General features: G+C 46.0%; 1 protein-coding gene across 1 annotated transcript in view; it reads right to left on the reverse strand.

Moving 5' to 3' along the window:
* Window positions 1-2,205: 2,205 nt before the first annotated feature.
* Window positions 2,206-22,862, reverse strand: part of TNFAIP8L3 (TNF alpha induced protein 8 like 3) — a 36,921-nt gene continuing 16,264 nt past the window's right edge. Inside the window, exon 2 of the mRNA XM_032343726.1 lies at window positions 2,206-3,705. Coding sequence (XP_032199617.1) covers window positions 3,143-3,705 — 563 coding nt within the window. The 3' untranslated portion in view covers window positions 2,206-3,142. The remainder of the gene's footprint in view (window positions 3,706-22,862) is intronic.

Below are 22,862 nucleotides of genomic sequence, written 5' to 3' on the forward strand. Positions count from 1 at the left end.
GAGTTGCTGAGGGTGTCAAGACTCAACAGATGCAAACCCAGGGAGGAAGGGCGACACAGACACACGGCAGGCACAGTCGGCAGGAAATGTGTTTCTGCAGGGCTCAGATGCCAGAGGAAGGGCACACAACCAGGGCTGGGGGGCTGGGGGATATTTCGGCCCAAGTCCGTGGTCTTTCCAGGGGACAGACCTGGGTGCTCACAGATGGCTGAAGACCTAGGGATGTTCCCCGAGGACAGAGGCAGACTGATCCTGCCACCCCCACTCTTAAAGGCTGCGTGCTGTCTGCGCCCTTGCCTGCTGAGCCCCGCATTGCTCTCTGAAGGGCACATGGCCTGCTCAGTGCCATGATTTTGTCCTGCTGCTTCTCTTGAAATCTGTGTTCTTTTTGGTGCCACCTGAATGCAGATATTCTAACTTTGCTTTTGTGGGTGCTCATTATTGAAAATTTTGTAGAGTTCCGAGCACAAATGCACATCTACAGAGTCCTGTTTTAGAAAGCATCTGTGGGTCTCTGACATATATTTGTGTGTGTGTGTGTGTGTGTGTGTGTGTGTGTTTATTTTCCCCAGCCAAAACAGGCTTTCAGGGCCACAGAGTAATGTGGGTAGATTCCTTAGGATAAACCAATAATGTGATTCTTTTTTTGGTTCACTAGATTGTTACATAAAGTGTCTGAAATTTGTAAGCTTTTCAGCTGGTTGATGACACTTGATAATCACTTGAATTTATATGCCAATGGTTATGCTTAAATTGTACACATGGGATTGGCCTGGGCTATTTTTGGAGGCATGTGGGTTACTTGTGCCTGAATATCCCAGCTCCCCCTGGCTACTGTTGATAAGCTTGAGCTACACCCAACTGGCCACGCACTTAGAGCGCCCCTTTGCTGCCTCAGTGTGGGGCAGCGGGGGTGGGGGGTGTCTAAGGAAGCAGAACAGATTTTGGTGTATGCTCCGCTTTTGCACTCACTGAGACATGCTGGTGGAAGTGGTGGTCCTTCTCAGATGAGAATAAGGAGGACTCAGTGTCCTTAGAGACTCACAGACTGTCAGAAACTGATGTGTGTGGTGGCCTCTGGAGTGGCCACCTTCTTCCCTGCTATGTCTCAGATGGGGCAGAAGATAGTTCCACCCAGGCCTGGTGGGTCTGATTTCCCTGGCTAGGTGCTTAGTGAAAAAGGACCTGCTGCTTCTAGAACCATCTCTAGAACTAGGAAGGAGTTCTTAATTAAACAAGTATACCGAGGCAGGCATTGAAGACTCCATGTGAAAATTCAGCTGTTGCTGGTCTGCTTGCTGCCTGGTGGGTGACTGGGAAGGAAGGCACCTGCCACCTGCAGCTTCCATTGCCGAACCACATTCCCAGCCCACCTGGGCCCAGATATCAACGTTCAGTCCTCAGGTCTGTGAGGGGTGCTAGGGGCTGACTTACCTGGTCCCTATTCCCTCCTGGTCATCCTTCCTATGAATTAGTTTTTATTTTATTTTTAAATATTTATTTGAGAGTGAGCGGGCGGAAGTGAGCTCGAGGGGGGAGGAGCAGAGGGAGAAGCAGACTCCTGCTGAGCAGGAAGCCCAACATGAGGCTCCATCCCAAGACCCTGAGTTCATGACCTGAGCTGAAGGCAGATGCTTAACAGACTGAGCACCCCCAGGCGCCCCTCCTGTGAACTGCTTTTGAGTGCTGGTAGTGGAAGAACTTAACTGATGGTGTGCACTGATGCTGACACGAGGCAACATGGCCACTGAAGCTCATAGGATGTCACTTCACAGCCTCCCACAAGCCGTCTTCTGATGGGCTGAGCCAGCGGCTGAGCTAATGTGGTATTCTGATATAATCATCAGGTACCAGAAGCAGAGTGGGACGGGAGGTGATGCAGGGAGAGCAAGTCTCCTTAACGTAGAGTCCTGCAGACAGGAGAAGGCGGCAAATACCCTGCCCTGATGTTTGTTAAGAGTCGAGAAAAATATGTCAGAAGCCACAGTGTGAAAGCGAGGCTGGGAGCAGGTCAGAGAAGGTGGCCACATGTCTGTGAGCGAGCTTCCCTGGGGCCCCGTTTGTGCCCGCCCTCCCAGTGTGCCCTAGGGTCTGAGTGCACAGCTCCTGCCCAGCACTGTCTGCCTTTCAATCCCATTGTTCTTAACCTATTCTAATCTAACTCCAAGGTATTTTATTTTGGAATCACAACTCCAAAACCTCTTGTTTGAAGGGTTGTTTCAATTTATTGATGAACCAAAGAAACTAGCACAATGGGATGTGAAAGGCCAGGAGAGGTGGATAGGGGTTCCTTCTGCCCGGCCCCCAGGCTGCCAGGATGAGCCCTCCCACACCTCACCTCATGGGCGTCGCCCCTCCGAGGGGGAGGCCTAGCCTGCAGGGAGCACAGTTCTCTGCCCCTGCGTCAGGAGTAGGAAAATCTCCACATCCCCACCCCACTGGAAAGACTCCCTCTGCAGGATCATAAACCTGCATCTGGGACCTAAAAACACAGCTTTTGGAAAACCTTTTTCCAGTCTGCTGCTATGCTTTTTCATACCTTTGTATTCATTTGTGTCTGAAACAGCACATCTAGAGACAGACTGTCTCTATTAGATACTAGATACTATTATTCTTTTCTTCTCTGCTGCTTAGTAGTCTAAATCCAGGTGGATCCCTCTCACACTCCAGAGAGAGAATAATAAGACCTTACATTAGAGTTTTCAAAAGTGTGGACATATGTTGCCTCATTTGAACCTCCCAGTAGCCCCGGGAGGTGGGCAGGTGGGCATCGTGGTCCTAGGATCCTGAGGATAGTTGTCCCAGTGAAGCCAGGAACCGAACCTGTGTCCTCCAGCTCCTGGTCCAGGGCTCCTTCAGCTCCCCAAGATGAAGCGAGCTCACCTCGATGAGCACAGCAGCCTTCGCTGAGAAGAGACGAAATGTCCTTTGGGCTGGCTGACCAAGGTGACTGGAAGTACAGAGCTCATCAGTGGGCTCAGGGGAGAAACACACCTGAGTGAAATCTGGCATCAACGGCAGACGGGGAACTAGGGTAGGACATGGGCATCTCGGACAAGGGTTTCCTGTTTTCTTGATTCGAACCTGGACCACACTGGTGCTGCAATCAGGACTCAGCAAAGTCTGGGAGGAGAGAAGGCATTCAGAGGACTTTCTCATCTAGCAACTTATTGATTCCTTCACACATTCTCTTGAGGTTGGGTCGACAGTCTCCGTCCAGACTATAAAGGGTGGAGAGGAACTCCACGTCAGCAAAGTGGTTGAAGACATGGTTGATGCGCCCGTGGGTCCGGGGCGTCAGGTGTCGCTGCACCAGTTCATGCACCAGGTCCTTGCACTCGTGCAGGAGCTTGGAGAGCACGTTCCTGTCAAACGTGTATTCCACCTCGTAGAAGCTGACGATGGTCATGGCGGTCTGGTTCAGCTTCTTCCTGAGCTTCTCCACAACAACCACCTCCTCCTGGCTGAACTGGTTGTGTCGGTAGAGGATTCCGATTTTGATTGCCACCTTGATCAAGTCTTTCATGATCTTGTGGGCTTCCTTCTTGTTGTGGGTGTGCTCTTTGGTGACTTTGTAGAGCTCATCGAAGATCTCGCTGCTGGTGTCATCGATCAACATATTCGCCATGGTTTTGCTGGCGATTTTGCTCAGGATCTTCTTCTGGGCTTGAAGGGCAAGGTTCTTTGAACTAAAAACATCAGGACCTAGTGTGAGGAAAGAGAGAAAAGTTAGAGAAATATGAGAGCTGTTTATTATGATTCCACAAGTGAAGGACACTAATTTGAATTTACGTTCCTAGAGCAAAGACAAGCCTTTATATCCCACTGCTCCCTCACCAAACTCCACCCAAGCCTGGGATTGCTACATTGTCCTCTCCACATACCATGCTTGTTTATCCTCTTGAATCTTCTAATCACCCTCTTCCTTCTCTGGAAGTGGCCTCCTCTTCTCTAGGTCGAATCTCACCTTTTTAGACCTACTTCATGCACAATGCTTTCCTGACCCTCTTAGTTCACAGAGAACTCCACTATCCAGTTGTGCAAATTACTGCAACAAGCACATCGCACTGACGCCAACGCCATTCCCTGGATGGACATGGATGCCCGATCACGGCAGTCTATTTGACTGAGTCTCAGAATCCATATTTTGAGTCTAAGGTGTATTTTTTTTTTTTCATGTTCCCTATCTAGGAAATTGTTGTGTGTCTTACAGTCACTGTTGCCAGGGACACATGCACTGTGGTTGTCTTTATCTATATGCAAGCGATTTGCACAACAGGAGCCAGAGATTGGGGAGAAAAATCAAGAGCACTCAGATGCCCTCAGTTGGCAGAGACAACTGAAGGGCACTGTGTGCAAAAACACACACACTAACACCTCCAAGTCAATCAGGTTCTCTTCTTTTCCACTTTATGAATGAACAAGAGTAAAAGATGTTAACAAAACAAAACAAAACAAAAACCCTATGTCTAAGCAAGTCCAAAAAGACCTTTCAATAAGTATAACATATCTAAGTAAAAAAGAAAGCAGTCACTCACAATTTAATTGGCAGCACCTTTTTCTTAAGAGCACATAAAAGAACCTCTTACAATCAGTGGTGCCTTAGATTTGATGAACTACTCCGTGGTGTGGGCAGTTAGCTACAGCTGACATCAGAAACCCACTGCCCATCCTGCTACAGCGTGTACGTGTATTACTGGCCCAGAGGAGAGGCAGGTTGCCCGAGGGTGGAGACGGTATCTCCCATAGCACCCAGCTCTGTTCTGCACAGGGATGAAGTGGCGTCTGCTGGGTGAAATACCAGAGAAACACTGCAGAAGAAGAAGGTTGTAAAATACAGTGCGAATTTATATTAAAAAAGTTTTCCTTTGAGGACTGAAGACCCTTCTAGGATCCAAAGAGACTGTATCCAGTGCTTTGTGGCCACAGGGAAGTAACAGGACAGGCAGAGTGGACACATGGCCACACAAGCCAGCCAGGTCCCACAAGCCTCGCCTGGCTGCCCCCATGTTCCACATGGTCTGCCGACCGGGGCTTATGGCTCAGTGCTCAGCGATTAACACCCAGATGCTTGGGTCTCACGGACAGACTCAAAAAACACTCCCACACAATTTAAACAAGGCTCCCATGCATTTCCTGCACCCACTTCCCCCCTCCTCATGGGCCCCTCCTGGGCCCCGCCTTGCTCCCTCAGCCCTGGGCCTTTCCAGGACAGCTCTACTGCTCTGGGGCTTCTCCCTGCAGGCCCCGAGGCTTGGGCTGGAGGGGGGCTGGTGTGGCAGGGTCAGCAGCAGTAGGGCAGTCAGTCGAGGCCAGGAGCATCCTACAGCCCAGGGAGCTCACGCTCTTTAAAGTCTGAAACCACAGAACCTTCAAGCAACTTCCCAAATGACCCTGGTGCCAGACGTTCCCTACAGTCAAGGTATAAAGGGAACCAAAAGGGGAGCCCTGGTCTCAGTCCTCCTGTGTGCTCAGGGCCTCAGGCACTGGTGGCTCTGGGTGCGGGGGGGGGGGGGGGGGGGGGGGGGCAGGGCAGGGAGTGGGGGTGGGGGGAGGGGCAGGGAAGGAGTGCTGAGTGCACCAGGTGCTTCACTCTGTTAGCTGAAGCTGACACTTTTTTTTTTTTAATTTCTTTACAGTGTACCAGAATTCATTGAATTCATTGTTTATGTACCACACCCAGTGCTCCACGCATTATGTACCCTCTTTAATGCCCACAACCAGGCTCACCCAACCCCCCACCCCCACCCCTTCAAAACCCTCAGATTGTTTTTTAGAGTCCACAGTCTCTCATGGTTTGTCTTCCCTTCCGATTTCCCCCAACTCCCTTCTCCTCTCCATCCCCCCATGTCCTCCGTGTTATTTCTTATGCTCCACAAGTAAGTGAAACCATATGATAATGGACTCTCTCTACTTGACTTATTTCACTCAGCATAATCTCCTCCAGTCCCATCCATGTTGATACAAAAGTTGGGTATTCATCCTTTCTGATGGAGGCATAATACTCCATTGTATATATGGACCACATCTTCCTTATCCATTCGTCTGTTGAAGGGCATCTTGGGTTCTTTCCACAGTTTGGCAGTCATTGCTGCTATAAACACTGGGGTACAGATGGCCCTTCTTTTCACTATATCTGTATCTTTGGGGTAAATACCCAGTAGTGCAATTATAGGGTCATAGGGAAGCTCTATTTTTTAATTTCTTAAGGAATATCCACACTGTTTTCCAAAGTGGCTGTACCAACTTGCATTCCCACCAACAGTGTAAGAGGGTTCCCATTTCTCTGCATCCTCTCCAACACACATTATTTATGTCTTGTTAATTTTGGCCATTCTAACTGGTGTAAAGTGGTATCTCAATGGGGTTTTGATTTGAATCTCCCTGATGGCTAATGATGATGAACATTTTTTCATGTGTCTGTTAGCCATTTGTATATCTTCATTGGAGAAGTGTCTGTTCATGTCTTCTGCCCATTTTTGGACATGATTATCTGTTTTGTGTGTGTTGAGTTTGAGGAGTTCTTTATAGATCCTGGATATCAGCCTTTTGTCTGTACTGTCATTTGTGAATATCTTCTCCCATTCTGTGGCAACCTACATGAAATGAAGCTGACACTTTTACCAAGGCTTCCTTGCTAGTCTTTTCCCCTCCAGCAATGCCAACATTCTTCTCTCAACCAGTAGCTGTCATACCTTTTGCTCATATACTCCCATAAGAATTTTGAAAAAATTATGCCCTTCCTTGCACCCTTGACAGCAAGTATTTTTCACCTTAAGGTTAAATAGTTATAATTTGTTAAAAGATATAATTTCTAGGTATTATAAAGTGAGTATTTAAAAATTAGCCCATTAAAGCATTCTTGTAAATATGTCCAAAATAACATAGCACTACAGTGATATAATACCCATTATTGTCAATTTTAAAATGTTAAGAGCAAGCTCTTCTTTAAAAATTAGAAATGTTAGGGATGCCTGGGTGGCTAAGTCAGTTAAGTGTCTGTCTTTGGCTTAGGTAATGATCCCGGTGTCCTGTGATAGAGCCTTGGGTGAGGCTCCCTGCTCTGTGGGGAGCCTGCTTCTCCCTCTCCCTTTGCCTCCTGCTCCCCCTGCTTGGGCACTCTCTCTGACAAATAAATAAAATTAAAAAAAAAATTAGAAATAGTACATTGTTCTTCCCCCCTTATCTCTATGACATGACACCCAGAGAATTTTAATGTATTTTTATGCTTGAAAATGTTTTATTTGATCAATTCCTCACAATTCTCTACAGCCAAAGGATGCATACAAATTGAAATTTAAATTAAAAGATGATTCTAGCGATCATAAATCTTCATGTCTTAAAACATTTCTTCTAGAGTGAGCTATTTTGTTTTGGGGTACAATATATAATATTAAAACGTTGGTAAACACTAAACATAAAAAATAGTAAATTTTTATTGGAGATGCACTTCCAAATGAGATATATAGGGGTGGATTATGGCCCCTTGATTCAAAGAGGCACCACACAGCACCAGAGCTTCCTGTCCTCCCTGTGTCTGACCAGGGAGGTTCTGCACGCCGGCTGCATGTCAGTCAGCCCCGATTTGAGTCTTTATGGGTTAGAACTCTGACTACAAGAGTGGAAAGGAGAGAGGCCCACCACGCTTTGACCTCAGGTGGTTCCTCAGGAAAGTGTAGAGAAGAGTATGTATTGAGGTGTGAAAGGGTAATCAGATCAATAAATCAATTCCCTCAAAATCATCCTTGTCTGAACATCACATGGGAGGTCTGGACTCTCGGTGTGCACACTACATGGAATTCTCTTCAGCAAGAGCAGCAGGATTCCAAGAGGTGATAAAAAGCACTATTTGGGGTAAGGAGATTCTTGACCAAATAAGTTTGGAAAATACTGGGTTAAGCAGTTAGATTCTTTTCCTGTGAGACTTTAAAACACTCCTTTAATACACTGAGGTGTTTTATCAACTTTTAGAGGGTTGGATGTGGTAGGCAGAATTACCCCCAACCCCAAGATGTCTGTGTCTTGGTCCCTGGAAACTGTGAGTGTGACCCAGCAAAAAAGAATTTGCAGATGGGATTGAGTTAAGGGCTTAGGGATGGAGAAATTACCCTGGATCATCCAGTCAGCCTGATACAATCACAAGAGTCTTTCTAAGTAAAGGAGGGAGGCAGAAGAGCATGGGACACAGAGGGGGATGTGATGGTGGAAGTAAAGGGTGAGAGTGATGTGGTCATTGGCTTAGAAGATAAAGGAGGGAGCCACCAGCCAAGGAACACGGCTGGCTTCGAGAAACTAGAAAAGGGAAGGAAATACAATCTCCCCTAGGGCCTCCAGGAAAAGTGTAGCCCTGTGGATACACTGATTTTTAGCCCTGTGAAACCCACTTGGGATTTCTGTTCTCTAGAGGTATAATTGGTATAATTGGATACATCTGTGTTGTTTGACGCCACTAAGTTTGTGGTAATTTGCTTTGTTACAGCAGCAATAATTCAGATGGATAGATGTGATGTAGCAAGTTTATCTGGTCAGGGGATTCTTTTTGTCTTTTGACTAGAGCCACCAGGTAGCTGCCTGGGGCTGCCAGGATGGAGGGGTTTTCCATATAGCTGACTTCCAGGGCTGGAACTAGATCAGTGGCAGGCACGTTGGAAAAAGTTGGTCAACCTATTCCGAAACCACCAGTGAGGCATATATCATTGAGTTAAAAATTGAACAGAGAAGTAATTGAAGAAAAATTTCCGAGGGTGGTAGAAAATCATACATACCTGCCTATCATCTCAGCAGGTAAATTGTACTCTCATGTTGCCACATTTAGCAAAATCTGCCCTTCTCTCTACTTTTCATTTCTGTAAACTTAACCCCTTTTGCTCATTTTGGGCAAAGTCCCTTTTGTCCTTTGGTTGCTCTGTAGTTATTGAGCACTTCCTATTAGTTTGGCAATAAATGAATTTGGCTAAATTAGTCTGCCTAATATTTTGGCTAGCTTGGCTCTATATGAAGTGCTTATGGAAGAAATCACCCCAGAATATCCATTTGGGTCCTGCTCTGAATATGGTCCCACAGGGATGGGAGACACAGACAAATGAATCAAAATGCAGAAACATGCAAAACGTCCCAGAATGGCTTGAGTGAGAACAGCTGGGGACATCTAAAGGGGGACTTGAATGTGGACAGATGGGGGTGGCTACCATGTTACAAAGTACAGGGTAGTAATTTCCGCCTAATCACAAAGGCTTGGGGTGGTTTTCCTGCTAAGTTTTCAGCCATCTCTACTGTATAAGAATGTGTTATTTATGTATAAGGGGACTTAGGGTACAGGCTTCCAGGGTTGAGTGCTCACACCTGTGGCATCTCTGAAGCCTGAAATAGCAACAGTCTAGAGCAGAGGAACCCAAGTGCTATGGATCATCAAAATCACCAAGAAGGCTTTAAGAAACAACAACAAACAAGTAGATTCTCCAACTCTATCCCAGATTGCCAGTAGGAAAATCTTCAGGAGACTGCTGGTAATGCAAGCTTGCAAGGTGACTCTGACATGCTGTGTGGAAGACCCACTGATCAGGACATGGCCAACACGGATCCGCCAGAGCACTCATCGTGCTAGGTGCTCTTGGAGAGAAGGATCTGTGGTGAGTTATAATGACTTTGTGGATGACCACAGATTATGGTTGGCTCTTGAGGCTCTGCCATACCTGGTAGCTTATTAAAGGCTTTGAGAAGACCCACAGTAAAGATACCTGTGTAGTTTTGTTTACCCACTTCTCAAACTTCCTGAACCTTACAAAATTTGTACACACACACACAATCATCTTGTATATATTATGAGAAATGCTGGGATAGGATTGAGAGAAAATCAAGACATTCTGGTCAACTTTTACAACTCCCAGGGATCGGCTGGGCAGGGCTGAGGAGAGCCAATGTTTCCAACATGTGTGCATGATTAAACGGAGGGTGTGTACAAAGAGGAGAGCCAGAGAGGCAGTCGTCTTCAGAAGACTTTTGTACAGAGAAATCTTGGGCCTGTTTCCTTCCCTCCATTCTTCTCTCTCAGCCTTCTGCAGGGGGGACTATGTGGGTGATCTGTCAGGGAGAAACAGTGCTGGCTGAGAGAAAGAATGCAAGTTTTGGGAGCCAGGGTTGGAAGTGTACTTGGATATTTGGGGAAACAGGCCTAACTGGTGGACACATATTTGTTTTGGGAAAACACCAAGAGATCCAGGTTAGGTCTTGGCGCAGACTGTCCCCTTGTTGCTGTGTACAAGCCTTTGGAGGGCTGTTTTGGCCAGGGATAATTCTCTTAACCATGTTTGTATAAAAGTTCCCATTCCCCAGCCACAAAAGCTAAGGAGTTGTTTACAACACCTCAGAGTCTCTGAGAATGGCGATAAAAATGTGATCATGCAGCTACTATACAGCTCCCCTGGCCAGTACCATGAGACAAGATGGAGGAAGCTGTGAAATTGACCACTGAAGCATAACAGGGGTTTCCTTACACTAAGATTGATGGAGAAGCTCAAATGAGAGCAATGCGAGGTCAGTACTCTAATAAGCCCTCTTGGAATATTCACAAAGAAAAGAAAAGTACCAGAGACATGTTGGGAGACTGGCATGACAATGGTGGCCAATTAGTTTGGAGAGAGAAAGCAAAAGATAATTTAAGAGGGTCTCCCCCTAAACGGAAAAGTGCTGGGGCTGGCTGAGTTGATGCTTCTATAAATGATGTTCAGCCATAGTACAAGTGATGTTTCCACATTTGAGACAACACTAAGCTCTCCCAGATGGTGAAATGCCAAACGGGTGGTGACACACAGCAGGAAGATCTTACCGAGCTGGGTGAGTGGGCAGAAAAAGAGGCAGATGAGCTCTAGCGTGGTAAGAGCAGGTAGTATATTCTGGGAAAAATAAAGCAAACACTGATTATGAGGGATGAGGAGCTCTGAGCATCTGCCCAGGATGTGCTGAGGCATGGAGGGGCTGGGGGACAGACTCCACCCACCTCTCCCTACTCTCGACTCGGTAACTTCTCTGCTTCCGGTAAAGGAGTGTGGGGAAAACTTGAAGGCGTGTGTGGATAGCTGTGTCAAAATAATAAAACTGGAAATTTATCTCTCGTGGCCTGTGCTGTACATGGGATCATGTCAATTCTGTAAACAGCCTAAGATGATGATAGCAAGGAAGAGAGTGAGCTAACAGTGAGAAGGAGAAGTTAGGAGAGGAGACGGTATCCAGAGGAAAACAATATGTGGCACTTAATAAGCACCATCTGTTGAAGCAGGAGACCCAGCAGACAAGGAACATGGGAAGGGCAAAACCCTGAGCAGAGGGTGTTCAGTGGTAGTCCAAAATTTCTGGTGCTCAATCACCTACATGTAACTGTTGGGGAAAAAAGCACACCTCCTTCGGATGCAGCAGCCTCACAAACTACTGGAACTTTCATGAGCACCTTCCTCCCTTTTCACCTGCACATGCACCCAGAAAAGCTGACTGGACTGGTCATGTCCCTCAGGCTCCCTCCTTCACTACTGACAAGGGGCCAGGACCCAGTGGTGAGAGTGACACCCTCTCCTCTCCCTGCCTGCTTCCTTGTCTGTTCTCTGTGTGAACGATGGAAAGGGGTTGGCTTAGGGGGAGAGGTGGTCTGCAGGATTGGATCTCCATGACAATGACAAAACACCTTCTAGAGAAGACACTGGCTCTGCTTCAGTTCTTAGATGTCCCTATGTAGCTACGGGGACAAAACTATTAAGCAACCTTAAGTAGTGTTTTGAAATGTGAACCTAACAGAGTTCTGGTTTCCAGGAAAACTACTAATTGAATCGTTGCATCTCCAGTGGAGTCAACCAGAAAGCACTGTCCTTTCCTTGTATAAAGCTATGGCTTGTGTACTGCTGGAATATTAAGAACATGGCACTAGAGGAGGTACAGTGAAACAAGATCGTTGAGTGATGGTGGGGTCTTTGAGTTGGGGACAAGCAAAAATCTGGATCCTTCCCTCTCTCCACAGAGAAATGACCAAAACGTAGAAGCCCATGAAAAAAAGCCTTTGTTGGTCTAGTCCCTTTCATACTTGAGATGGCAATTTTGAGACTTAAAAAAGATATTTTGGGATAGTTTAAAAGGCATCACAGTAAAACGTGGATGGCCTGGGAGGGTCAGGAATGCATTTTTCTGACTACAGGTCACCCCTGAGCACACCCAGAGCAGATCCTGAGACTTCTTCGAGGCTGGGTCCCCCCGCCCAACCCAAGAGAGCCACCTGCCTTGAGTGTGTATCTCCTGGGCTCACCTCTGTGCCTAAGAACTGAGATCCCCCCAATTTCCACTACTGCAGTAAGAAGCAGGTGGCTTGTGGGTCCTACAGGTGTCCTGTACATGCATGTCCTGACATGCAGGGGAGCAGTGTGCAAAATGAAAATGTTAGAAAACCTCTGTTTCTGTCTTCTTAGGAAAGAAGTGAAGTTTTCCTAACACTGAACACGCAGGCTGACTGGGAGACATAAGGGAAGTGGGGAAAGCCCACCTCTCAGGATTTGGGGGGTGTTTAGTGTATCCCTCACTTATTTATCCCCTCTCACAACTTTTTTTAATTTTTTTTATTATTTATTTGAGAGAGAGAGACAGTGAGAGAGAGTATGAGTGAGGAGAAGGTCAGAGAGAGAAGCAGACTCCTCGTGGAGCTGGGAGCCCGATGTGGGACTCGATCCCGGGACTCCAGGATCATGACCTGAGCTGAAAGCAGTCGCCTAACCAACTGAGCCACCCAGGCACCCCCCTCCCACAAGTTTTGATTTATTTCAGCATTTGTTTATGTGTGTTTGATTAAACAGACTCAGTGATTACATTATTTAGTTTCAACTAAACCCTCACAAAATGGACCAGTGATTTCAGAAGATTCCAGCAAGCACCAAAACTGAAGACAATACACTAATCATGCCAGCTTAAGTGAACAGCAAGGAAATGGCAGAGCAGACGATTATCCTTCTCATCGTAAGAGCTTTTCCACAGCCAAATTATAAGGTAAAAGCAATGATCTAATCAGATCTGACAAGAAACAGGCCATAAAAATTTCAAAAATTCTAATAAGATGATTTGAAACACTTTTACTTGCCTTGAGATATTCCCCAAGGTAGTAGGAAGCCATAACAATTAGTGAAATGTGCTTGTGATTGTGATTTTAGCTTGTCCTATGGGTGAGGGGGAGGGGTACTCAGGAACAGCACAGATGACTGTCGGGGGGCAGGGATGAGTCAAGAATGACGCTGAGTGCTTCCTCTAGGTTAACTGGGGGCAGGGGGCAAGGAATGCACCATCAACTGGAAGAGGCATCTAGAAGCTTGTGGGGTGGATGAATTCAGTTTTTAGCATGCTGAGTTCCAAGGCTGTAGGGCAATCTGGCTGGAGAAGGTCACAGGAGCCTGCCCAGTAGGCACCTCACACCAACCTGCCCCACCATGAGCGTCCCATTTGCCCACCCAAACTCTACCTCTTTCCATCAAGCAGGAGCCAGTGAAGAGACCCATCTTCCCTAAGGAATTTGTCAATGGGGGATCCCTGGAGATAAACAGGTTCTTTCTTAAAAATGCAACTATCTAACATTAGCTGGTTAAAGCATAGTCTCTATTCACAGCTTGCTGGGAATCCCTTTAGTTGGGGCCATACTGTATTCCTTCTAGAGATTCTCTCTCCCCTCTTTGGGCCCACCATCAAACTGCCCCTCCTAGTAAGTGAAAAACGAAGGCAGGAAGTGAGAGGCAGGCTTGGGTATGGCAGGACGGGGAGGGAGGGTGGAAGGAAGAAGGACTAGGTTGCCAGATACTCAAACGTGGAGGACGGGGTGTCGCACTGGCCAGTTGTTCCCCACCAGCTCGAGCTGGGCTGGAAATCTTGCCGTTGGCCCAGGCCCGGGAGCAGGCACAGAGTTTGGGCTTTGCCCTTGGTGGCTGTTCAGTCCTTGAGAGTCATTCATCCAGTGGTTAGAAATGAGTGTTTTTGGGGGTCCAAGCATGATGAATCTTCCCAGCTGTACGGGACATTTCAGGATGCTGTGCAAAACTGTAGAAAAGCAATGGTAATCAAAACGGGACACTTCTTACAGGAGAGCTGATTCTGATTGTTGCAACACCTTGCACTGAATCATTCTTCTTCTTCTTCTTTTTTTTTTTTTAGATTTTATTTATTTATTTGTCAGAGAGAGAGAGCACAAGCAGGAGGAATAGCAGGCAGAGGGAGAAGGAGGCTCCCTGCTGAGCAAAGAGCCCAACATGCAGACTCGATCCTAGGATCCTGAGATCATAACCTGAGCCGTAAAGGCAGATGCTTAACCAACTGAGCCACCCAGGAGTCCCAAATAATTACTCTTTAAAAGCAGCATTTGATCATCTTTAAGGAGAAGACCAAGTTGTTTTGTTGTTGTTTGTTTGTTTTCATTTCAAAAAATTCCTGGGCTTTGAAATAACTTCTTGTTCTAAGTAAGGTGAAGAGAAATTGGCAGGGTCAGCTGTAAGACCTATCAGCGCCTTATCTCATTTTGTCTTAGACCCCCTTCAAACCCCCACTCATCAGCACTGAGCAGCTCATTTAATTAAGAATCACATCACAGATACTATTAACTACTGAGCACAGATTATGTACCTGGGATGGTGGACGGGACGTATCTGATCTTCCCAAGAGTGCTTCAAGAGAGGGGTGGTGAGTCTCATTTTACAGATGAGGAATCTGAGCCACAGCAGATTTAAGTAATTCACTCAGCTATGGGGCTAGTAAGCAGCAGAACTGCAGTTGGGCCCAAGTTCAGATCAGCTCCAGACAAAACCTGCCATCTTGGCCTTCTGGCACCGGCTTTCAGAAAATCATCCTTGGCTTCTGAATGTCTGTGATTTCTCACTTATTTGAGACATTAAATAGGCTTCAATTTAAGTCCCCTTCTAGCGAGGATATTTACATTTCATCATTTAACTACAAAAACCATTCTTATTATGTGATAGAACAATGCCACATACTCATCAAAACCTAAAGATAGATGTCGCTTTTGTTTTTAGAGGGAATTCTATATATTTCAACAGTTACATACGGATTTTGTTTTTCCTACTGATTTACAGCCAGCTCTGAAAAGTGAATGAGTGAGGATTTTACTTAGCAAAGCTAACTGAGGCAGATACAGGTGAAGTCGCTGGGGGTTGAGTCATCTCCAACTCCACAGGTTAATTTTGGAGATTTGAGAGATATTTTTATCTTATTGCAGTAGAAGAACCACCACCACCAAACACAACATCTACTTACGTGATTTCTAGAACTAGAGCTTGTTCATCCCCTCCTCCACTCTCCCTTGCATCTAATAAGTTAACTGGGGTCTGTCTGGATGGTAGGTCATATTCAGGCATGATAAGAGAGCCCACTTCCGTAGTGTTTAATGCACACAACCTCATCACAGCCTTGCGACAACTCTGTGAGCACACGCCAGTCATCATCACCATCATCACCATCACCATCAGCAGCAGCAGCAGCAGCAATGGCATTCTACGTCTTCCATCCCAGGCATCCGCAGCAGAGAGATTAAACAGCTCATGTGGAGCCACCATTCAGGGAGCAGCGGAGCTGGGTTCACACCCGGAAGCCAGCCCCAGAGTCCCGTGCTTCACCGTGCCACGCTAAACTGCCATTCTCGAGTGACAAAGATCAATTAGTTTAAATGTGCTTTGAATTACTGACCACTTGAAAAATGGAAATGGGTTTATGTTTTCCTCTCAGAACAATTAATGTTTTAAAAACCATGACACATAGCAAATACGTAGACAGAATGGAAGATAATCTGACAAACTCTGGTCATTTGGCCTCTGCCCAGGTGTGACAAATCTCAGTATTTTGTCCTGGGAGTCAGAGCTAGGGAAAATGTCCTATTTGTCTTCAGCTGCCTCTTTCCCTTTATATCTCCCCAGATCTAACTGCGTTTCGGAAGCTGATGTGTCTGTCTCCTCCATTTTTATAGTTTTGCCTCCCGAGAAAGCATGTATCACCAGTATGTTGTTTAGAGTGTTTTAAAACTTCAGATAAGGATATCAGACCACACACATTTTTCTGCAACTCTTCGATCACGATTATGCTTTCAAGATTTATCGTATTCAGGCATGGAGTTGCTTATGTGACTATACGATGTCCCCATGTTTCCTGATGATGGACGATTCAGTTCTTTCCCCTTTCTGCAAGCAAAAATGTCCACAGACCTCTCTCTCTGTGCACACACGTCAGTCTCCTGGGCTCTACATCTAGGAGGCGACCGCCGGCTCCTGGGCCCGAGGCTGCCGGTTGCTTTGCAGCAGACAGCACTAATTTTCACTCTCAGCAGCAGCCAAGGGGTGCCTGCAGTTCCATTTCCTCATCAGCACTTCAAACAGCCCACCTTTTAATTTCCTGCCAATCTGATAGGTACAAAGTAGTAGCTTGTTGTAATATATCTTTCTCTGCTAGGGAAATTCAATGTAATTTTGTGTATATTGAGCATTCAGGTCCTTCTTCTGTGAATTGCTTATTCGTAGAATTTACTAACTCCTGCCTTATCCTCCCAGCCGCCCCCGCCCCCCGCACTGGATTGTATGTCTTTTTCTGGTTAATTTGTAGGGGCTTCTTTTTCTTTTCTTTTTTTAAAAAAGAGTTTATTTATATATTTATTTGAGAGACAGAGAAAGCAAGCACAAGCAGGGGGGAGGAGCAGAGAGAGAGGGACAAGCAGACTCCTGGCTGAGTAGGGAGGCTGACACGGGGGACTCAATCCCAGGACGCTGAGATCATGACCTGAGCCAAAGGCAGACGGGACGGTCATCGGACTGAGCCACCCAGGCTCCCCTGCAGGAGCTTTTACTATGCTATGGACTCTAATCCTCTGCTGGTCACTTGAGTTGCAACCATCTCCTTCCAGTCTGTAGCATTACCTTTTCACTTTATTTGTGGTGTCTTTAGTCATACAGAAGTTAAAATTTTTAACATAGTCTAATTTATCAATGTTTTCCTCTATTGTTAGTGGGTTTTGTATCTCGCTTAAGAAATCCTTTCCTGCTATGAGGTGGGAAGTGAATCTCATATATCTTCCAGAAGTTTGAAGGTTTTGCTTCCCACCTGCAGGTCGTTAATCCATTTGGCATTTTTCGTGCCTTCTGCAGGAGGTACATTTGTCTCCTCACAATTTATTCAATTTATCAAATAGTTCATCCTTGTCCCACTCACCTGTTGGGCCACCTTTTTCTTACCAAATTTCCAAATTACAACAGTTCTGTGTCTTGTACTGTGTTCTACTAAACTATTTTAGTACCAGCACCACACCGTATTCACTATTGGAATTCATAATAAATCTTGACAGGCTGCAGGGAAGGCTCCCCCCACCATTTTATTCTTCCTAGAAATTGTCTTGACTGGGGTACTTCAGTGGCTCTGTCGGTTAAGCTTCTGCCTTTGGCTCAGTTCATGATCCCAGGATCCTGGGATCGAAGCCCCACATCTGGCTTCCTGCTCAGAGGGCAGCTTGCTTCTCTCTCCTTCCTGCTTGCACTCTATTTCTGTTATTATCTTTCTCTCAAATAAATAAATAAATAAATAAAATCTTAAAAAAAATTGTCCTGTTTTTGCCTTTACTCTTCCACATGAATTTAAGGATCTTTTGACCAAATGCCATGAACATGCTGTATTAATCTAGAGCAAACAGGGATCTTTACGCTATCAAGCCTCCCAACCATTAGCATGATAAATTTCTCCATTTGTCAGATCTGTGTCCTTCCATAATGCTTTCAGAGTCATTCCTGTGAAACTCTCGCATATCTTTTGTCAGATTTACTTCTGCGTATCATACGGTTTTGGTTGCTACTCCAAGTATAATTTTTTCTATTATCGTTTCTAAATAGTTGTTGGTGATATGTAGGAATCCAACTGGTTCCTGTATATTTATATCTAATTGAGAAATTTTGCTGACTTCTGTAATTAATTCTAATTGATTTTCAGTAGCATCTCTCAGATGTTTTTGTACGGACAACTACACTGCCAGCACAAAATGATTTTCTTCTACCTCCCATTTCTTCTTCTTGCCTTGTTGCACTGTTGGGGGCCTCCGGTGTAATGCTGAATCATAAGGGTGCTATTTGGCATCCCTGTCTTGTTCTCAACTACCAGAATTGCCTCTAAAATCCTCCCCACCCCTGACCCTGGCCACATATGATCTCTGCTATGGGTTTTTGATGGATACCACTTATCAAGTGGAAGAATCTTCCATCTGCTCCGGTTTTGCTAGTAAGGCTTTGTTTGAAGGTAGAAATGTGTATCTAATTTTATCAAACACTTCCTTTGTACCTGTTGAGATCCCCATATGGCTTATCCCTTTTAACATGTGAATCTAACCAATTATTAAATGACTTTCTAATTTAAATCATCATTGCCTTCCCACAATAAAACCCCCTTCATCATAATGCATATTACATATGTACATTATATATAGTATAGTGTATAAGTATGTATGTAACATACATGCATATAATATACTGAGGAATTCCATAGTAAGTATTGTATTCAGCATTTTGCAACTATGCTCAAAGGTGAGATTGAACTATAACTTTCTCCTAGTACAGTCCCTGTCTGATTTTGATGTTCGAGTAAACTAGCCTCATGAAATGGATTGTGTAGCCTCCTTGTTTTTTAAAGGTTTAGTAAAACTCACCCATAAAGCCACTTGTGACAAGGGTTGTGTTTTGAGACTGGGGATGAGTGGAGAATCAATTTCTTTAATGTTTATTCATGTGTAGAAGAGCAATAATCCCCTAAAATCAACACATACTTACGATTTTTTTTAACATTTATTTTAAGCTCTCTAGATTTTTCTTTTCTTTCCCCAAAGCACCCACAAAATAGGTAGCCGCTGTGAATGATGGGTCACTCTCAGGAATAAAGCAATAAACACCATCCACAGGTATAATTTTCAATACTGTTCTCCTTGTTCTTTTTTTTTTTTTAAAGATTTTATTTATTTATCAGAGAGAGAGATGGGTGAGAGAGTGAGCACAGGCAGACAGAATGGCAGGCAGAGGCAGAGGGAGAAGCAGGCTCCCTGCTGAGCAAGGAGCCGGATGTGGGACTCGATCCCAGGACGCTGGGATCATGACCTGAGCCGAAGGCAGCTGCTTAACCAACTGAGCCACCCAGGCGTCCCTCCTTGTTCTATTTTAATATAAAATATTTCTCAAAATATTTTCTTTAACAATTTTATTACAAAAAATGATTAATGAGTATTGAAAAATGTCAGAAAAGATGCATACACTAAAGGAAGAAAATGAGTCTCCCATAACCCCTCCATGCATCACAGTCCCCATGTGTATATTCTACCAAACACTCTCTCAGGCATACACACTTTCATATCCACAGACACATGATCAAAGAACCTATTTTCTAATCTATAGAAAGTAACAAATACCCAGCAGCAGGTGTGTGATGGGGGAAAGGGTGTCCAAAGGTGTCTACCTGCACATCCAGGAGTCTCTTCTACTGCCCCTTCCTAAGCCAGGAGGTGGCAGGAGACACCGAGGAGGAGCACCTCCCACAGAACCCCTGGCTCCGTCCACCTCATCCCATCAGATGCCTGCTTGTTGGACATTAGAGGACACGCTGAAATCAGGCGCCAAAGCGCAGCTCATCCCCTCACATGGATGGCTCTGCCCTAGCCCAAATGGTTGAAGACAGGCAGGTGACAGCAAGCAGTACCAGAAATTCAGTGGGCTTCCTCTGGGGCTAGTGCCCTGACCCCAGCTGCCCTGGTCTTCTGTGCCCATTACGCAATCCCATGGATACCTGCCCAGGAGGCAGAGGGGCAGCGAAGGTTTGTTCTCCAGCACTCACGTCTTTCCAGGATGGGGGGCCCTCGCATCCATGTCCAGTGTGGTCCTTTTCCAGTGCTTCACTGTGATCAGCACTGAGTTATTCTGGGACTGATGCTCAGAGGACTTGTGTATCCTCCCAACGAGGACAGCATTTGCCATGTAGAAGTTGTTCAATAAATGTCTGTAAACGAATAACCGATTGAACGATATAGAGTGCTCTTTCTCATTCTTTGAGGCCCAGATTCTATCTGTTCAGGATCCATGCTGGCATGGTGTGCGGAGGCATGGTGTACCTGCTGAACATTCTGAGCTCTGCACAAGTTCATGCCCTGCCTTTCCCATAAAGTGACCTGTGCGGCCCAGCTGGGTCCTGCCTGTCTGCACCCCTGCACGCGGCAGCGTCCCCCGGGGCACCAGCGGTGCTGCCCACCACATCCTCCGTGTTCAACTCCGGCAGGAGCTCTCTCTCCATGGCAGCAGCCCCCACCCTCCTGCCACCCCCGGAGCCTTCTCATTCACATCCATTCAGGCTCGCTCAGTATTTTAACCCCCAGGAGCTGCTGGGGATCACAACAGCATGGGCCACATCTGTCTCTCTGGGGGATCCCCTCTCTGCCGGCGGCTCCCACACTGTTCTCCATGGCAGGCGCTGAAAACCTAGGCTCAGGCCAGCAGACTGTTAACAAGGACACCAGTAGGATGCCGCATTCAGAGCCATGGGAGGATGCCAACTTGGTAATATGTGAAATTAGTAAACAGACTGATGTAATAAAAATGTCAGCCTTTGGAATTCTTCAAGTTTGGAGTATAGATATAAAACCTAAAACCTTTAAAAAAAAATCAGGCAATAAGATGAAACACATTCCAGTCTATACTGGAAAAAAAAAATAAACAAAATAATGGCCTGAGATAGTGGGCAGGTAAGCCTAAAGGAATGAGGCTCTTGGAAGGTGCTGTGATTAGATTAACACAGCTTAGTGAGTTTAAAGAAAATAAATAAGAGGGTGGTGGGGTTATGGACATTGGGGAGGGTATGTGCTATCGTGAGTGCTGTGAAGTGTATAAACCTGGCGATTCACAGACCTGTACCCCTGGGGCTAATAGTACATTATATGTTTATAAAAAAATAAAAAAGAAAATAAATAAATAAACAGTAGCTGTACTAGAGAGGTCAGAACACGTGAGGGAGAAGAAACCAGAAGGTACTTCTAGATGGGAGATGATTTGGCAGACAGTACCGTGCCTTGCTCAATGTTCTACTTACTTTTTTTTTTTAAGTGAAATAATAAATTTTGTACAATGACATTTTTGGATTTCAGTCAATTTGAAAGCAGAACAACAGGAAAGGGGCACATGTAATATATCATTAATAATACCCCTTACATATACTCGGTAGTAATTGTGGGGTTTTTTTTGTTTTTGTTTTTGTTTTTTGTCCATGGATTTGAGATCTAAGACATAAGTCAGATCACATTTGGGATATCCACTGGGGCCATGGTCATTTCTGGCCCAGGGGAAAGGTCATGTCAGGGAATGGAGTTTGCAGAGGGGAGGTGAGATGGCAGGTCTCTCATTCACCTGCAAAGTCTCCAAGGTTGGACTCCTGGGCCCAGCTGGGACCCCTCTTCAGACAGAACCGCTATCAGCCAAGAGGGTCCCACTCACATCACTCAGGAACCAAACAAGTTGTGGAGAACTCACGTTCCTGGAAGTTACACACAAATGTGTCTTTCTTTGAGGCTTCCTTTCTAGATTAAACTTGTCCCATACTTGTCCCATGGCAGGAGATGTCTCTAAATGATTTGTTTTACCATTTCAAATCAAGTCATCTGGTGTGGTCACCCCCAGATGCTGACAATGGCTGTCCTGTGAGGTCAGGATACAGAGCTGTGGCCATGGAGTTGTTCCCCTGTCCCTGTGCCCAGTCACTGTGCAGACAGCAGGGCGTGGAGGACCAAGGCCGACCCCAGGCTGCCCCAAGGCCCCCATTGTGCTCACTGTGTATCATGGGCCCATGATACACGCCTTCCTGGTTTCTTGGTCTGTTAAATAGGGGAGCTGGACTAGATGATTCTGCTAATTTTATATTAACTTCTTCAGAATCATAAATGGAGTTTTTAAGTCTGTAGAAGAACAGTATTGAGCATATATGACATACGAGCGGATACACGTAGGTTGGATTCTCAGGCTCCTTTCTCTCTCAGATACTCCTTCATTCAACAAGCTCTCGCTCTGCTCTGCAACTGCCCATTTCAGCAATGCAATACCTCCTTTTTCTCTCCTTGAAAAACCCAGGGCACTGACGTTCAAGACTCCAGCTTTCCTTTTCTGTGGTTCCCCTCCAGAATGTCCCCTCCATAAATTTCCTGGGGCCTTTGCCTCCTCCATCAGACCACAGCCTGTGGTCACCACAGAACAGGCGGTCGGCCGACTCTCCCCAAGGCCTGTCCCTGTGCTGGCCTCAGCTCCCACAGACCAAGCCACAGACTGCCAGCCCCAGCAGGCCGCCCTGTGCTGACATAGCTGCCAATGGGAGCTCTGCCCAAACCCTCAGGGCCAGCTCCTCCTGCCAGGTCTCACTTCCCTGTCATCCCACCTTTCTGCCCAAAGAGAAAGTGGTTCATCCTTGCCCCAGCCCCACACGCTTTACTCTATGCAGCTTCTACCTGAATGCAAACATGTTGTGCTGCTCTCCCTTACACCCCTCCCCTGAACAGTCCTTCTAGCCAGAGCTCCCCACCCCCAACACAAGGCCTTTTTAAGGACCTCCTGCCTGATTTCACTGGTTTGTCCACTGCAAACTGCAGAAGCAGAAACCCGCCCTGCTGTGTCCACAGTTGTGTCTCTGACACATAGTAGGAGCTCAAATAAATTTAAACCTCAAAAAACCAGCAGTGACAAGTCAGGAAGCAATGTTGTGGGGGAAAGACAAGGACAGGCTCTATCATGGCATGCCACCTTGCAGGGCCAAGAATCTATGTTCTGTTCCCCTCTGCAGCTTCATTCTCTCTAGAC

Source organism: Mustela erminea, chromosome 5, assembly GCF_009829155.1.
Source record: "Mustela erminea isolate mMusErm1 chromosome 5, mMusErm1.Pri, whole genome shotgun sequence".
Taxonomy (NCBI): domain Eukaryota; kingdom Metazoa; phylum Chordata; class Mammalia; order Carnivora; family Mustelidae; genus Mustela; species Mustela erminea.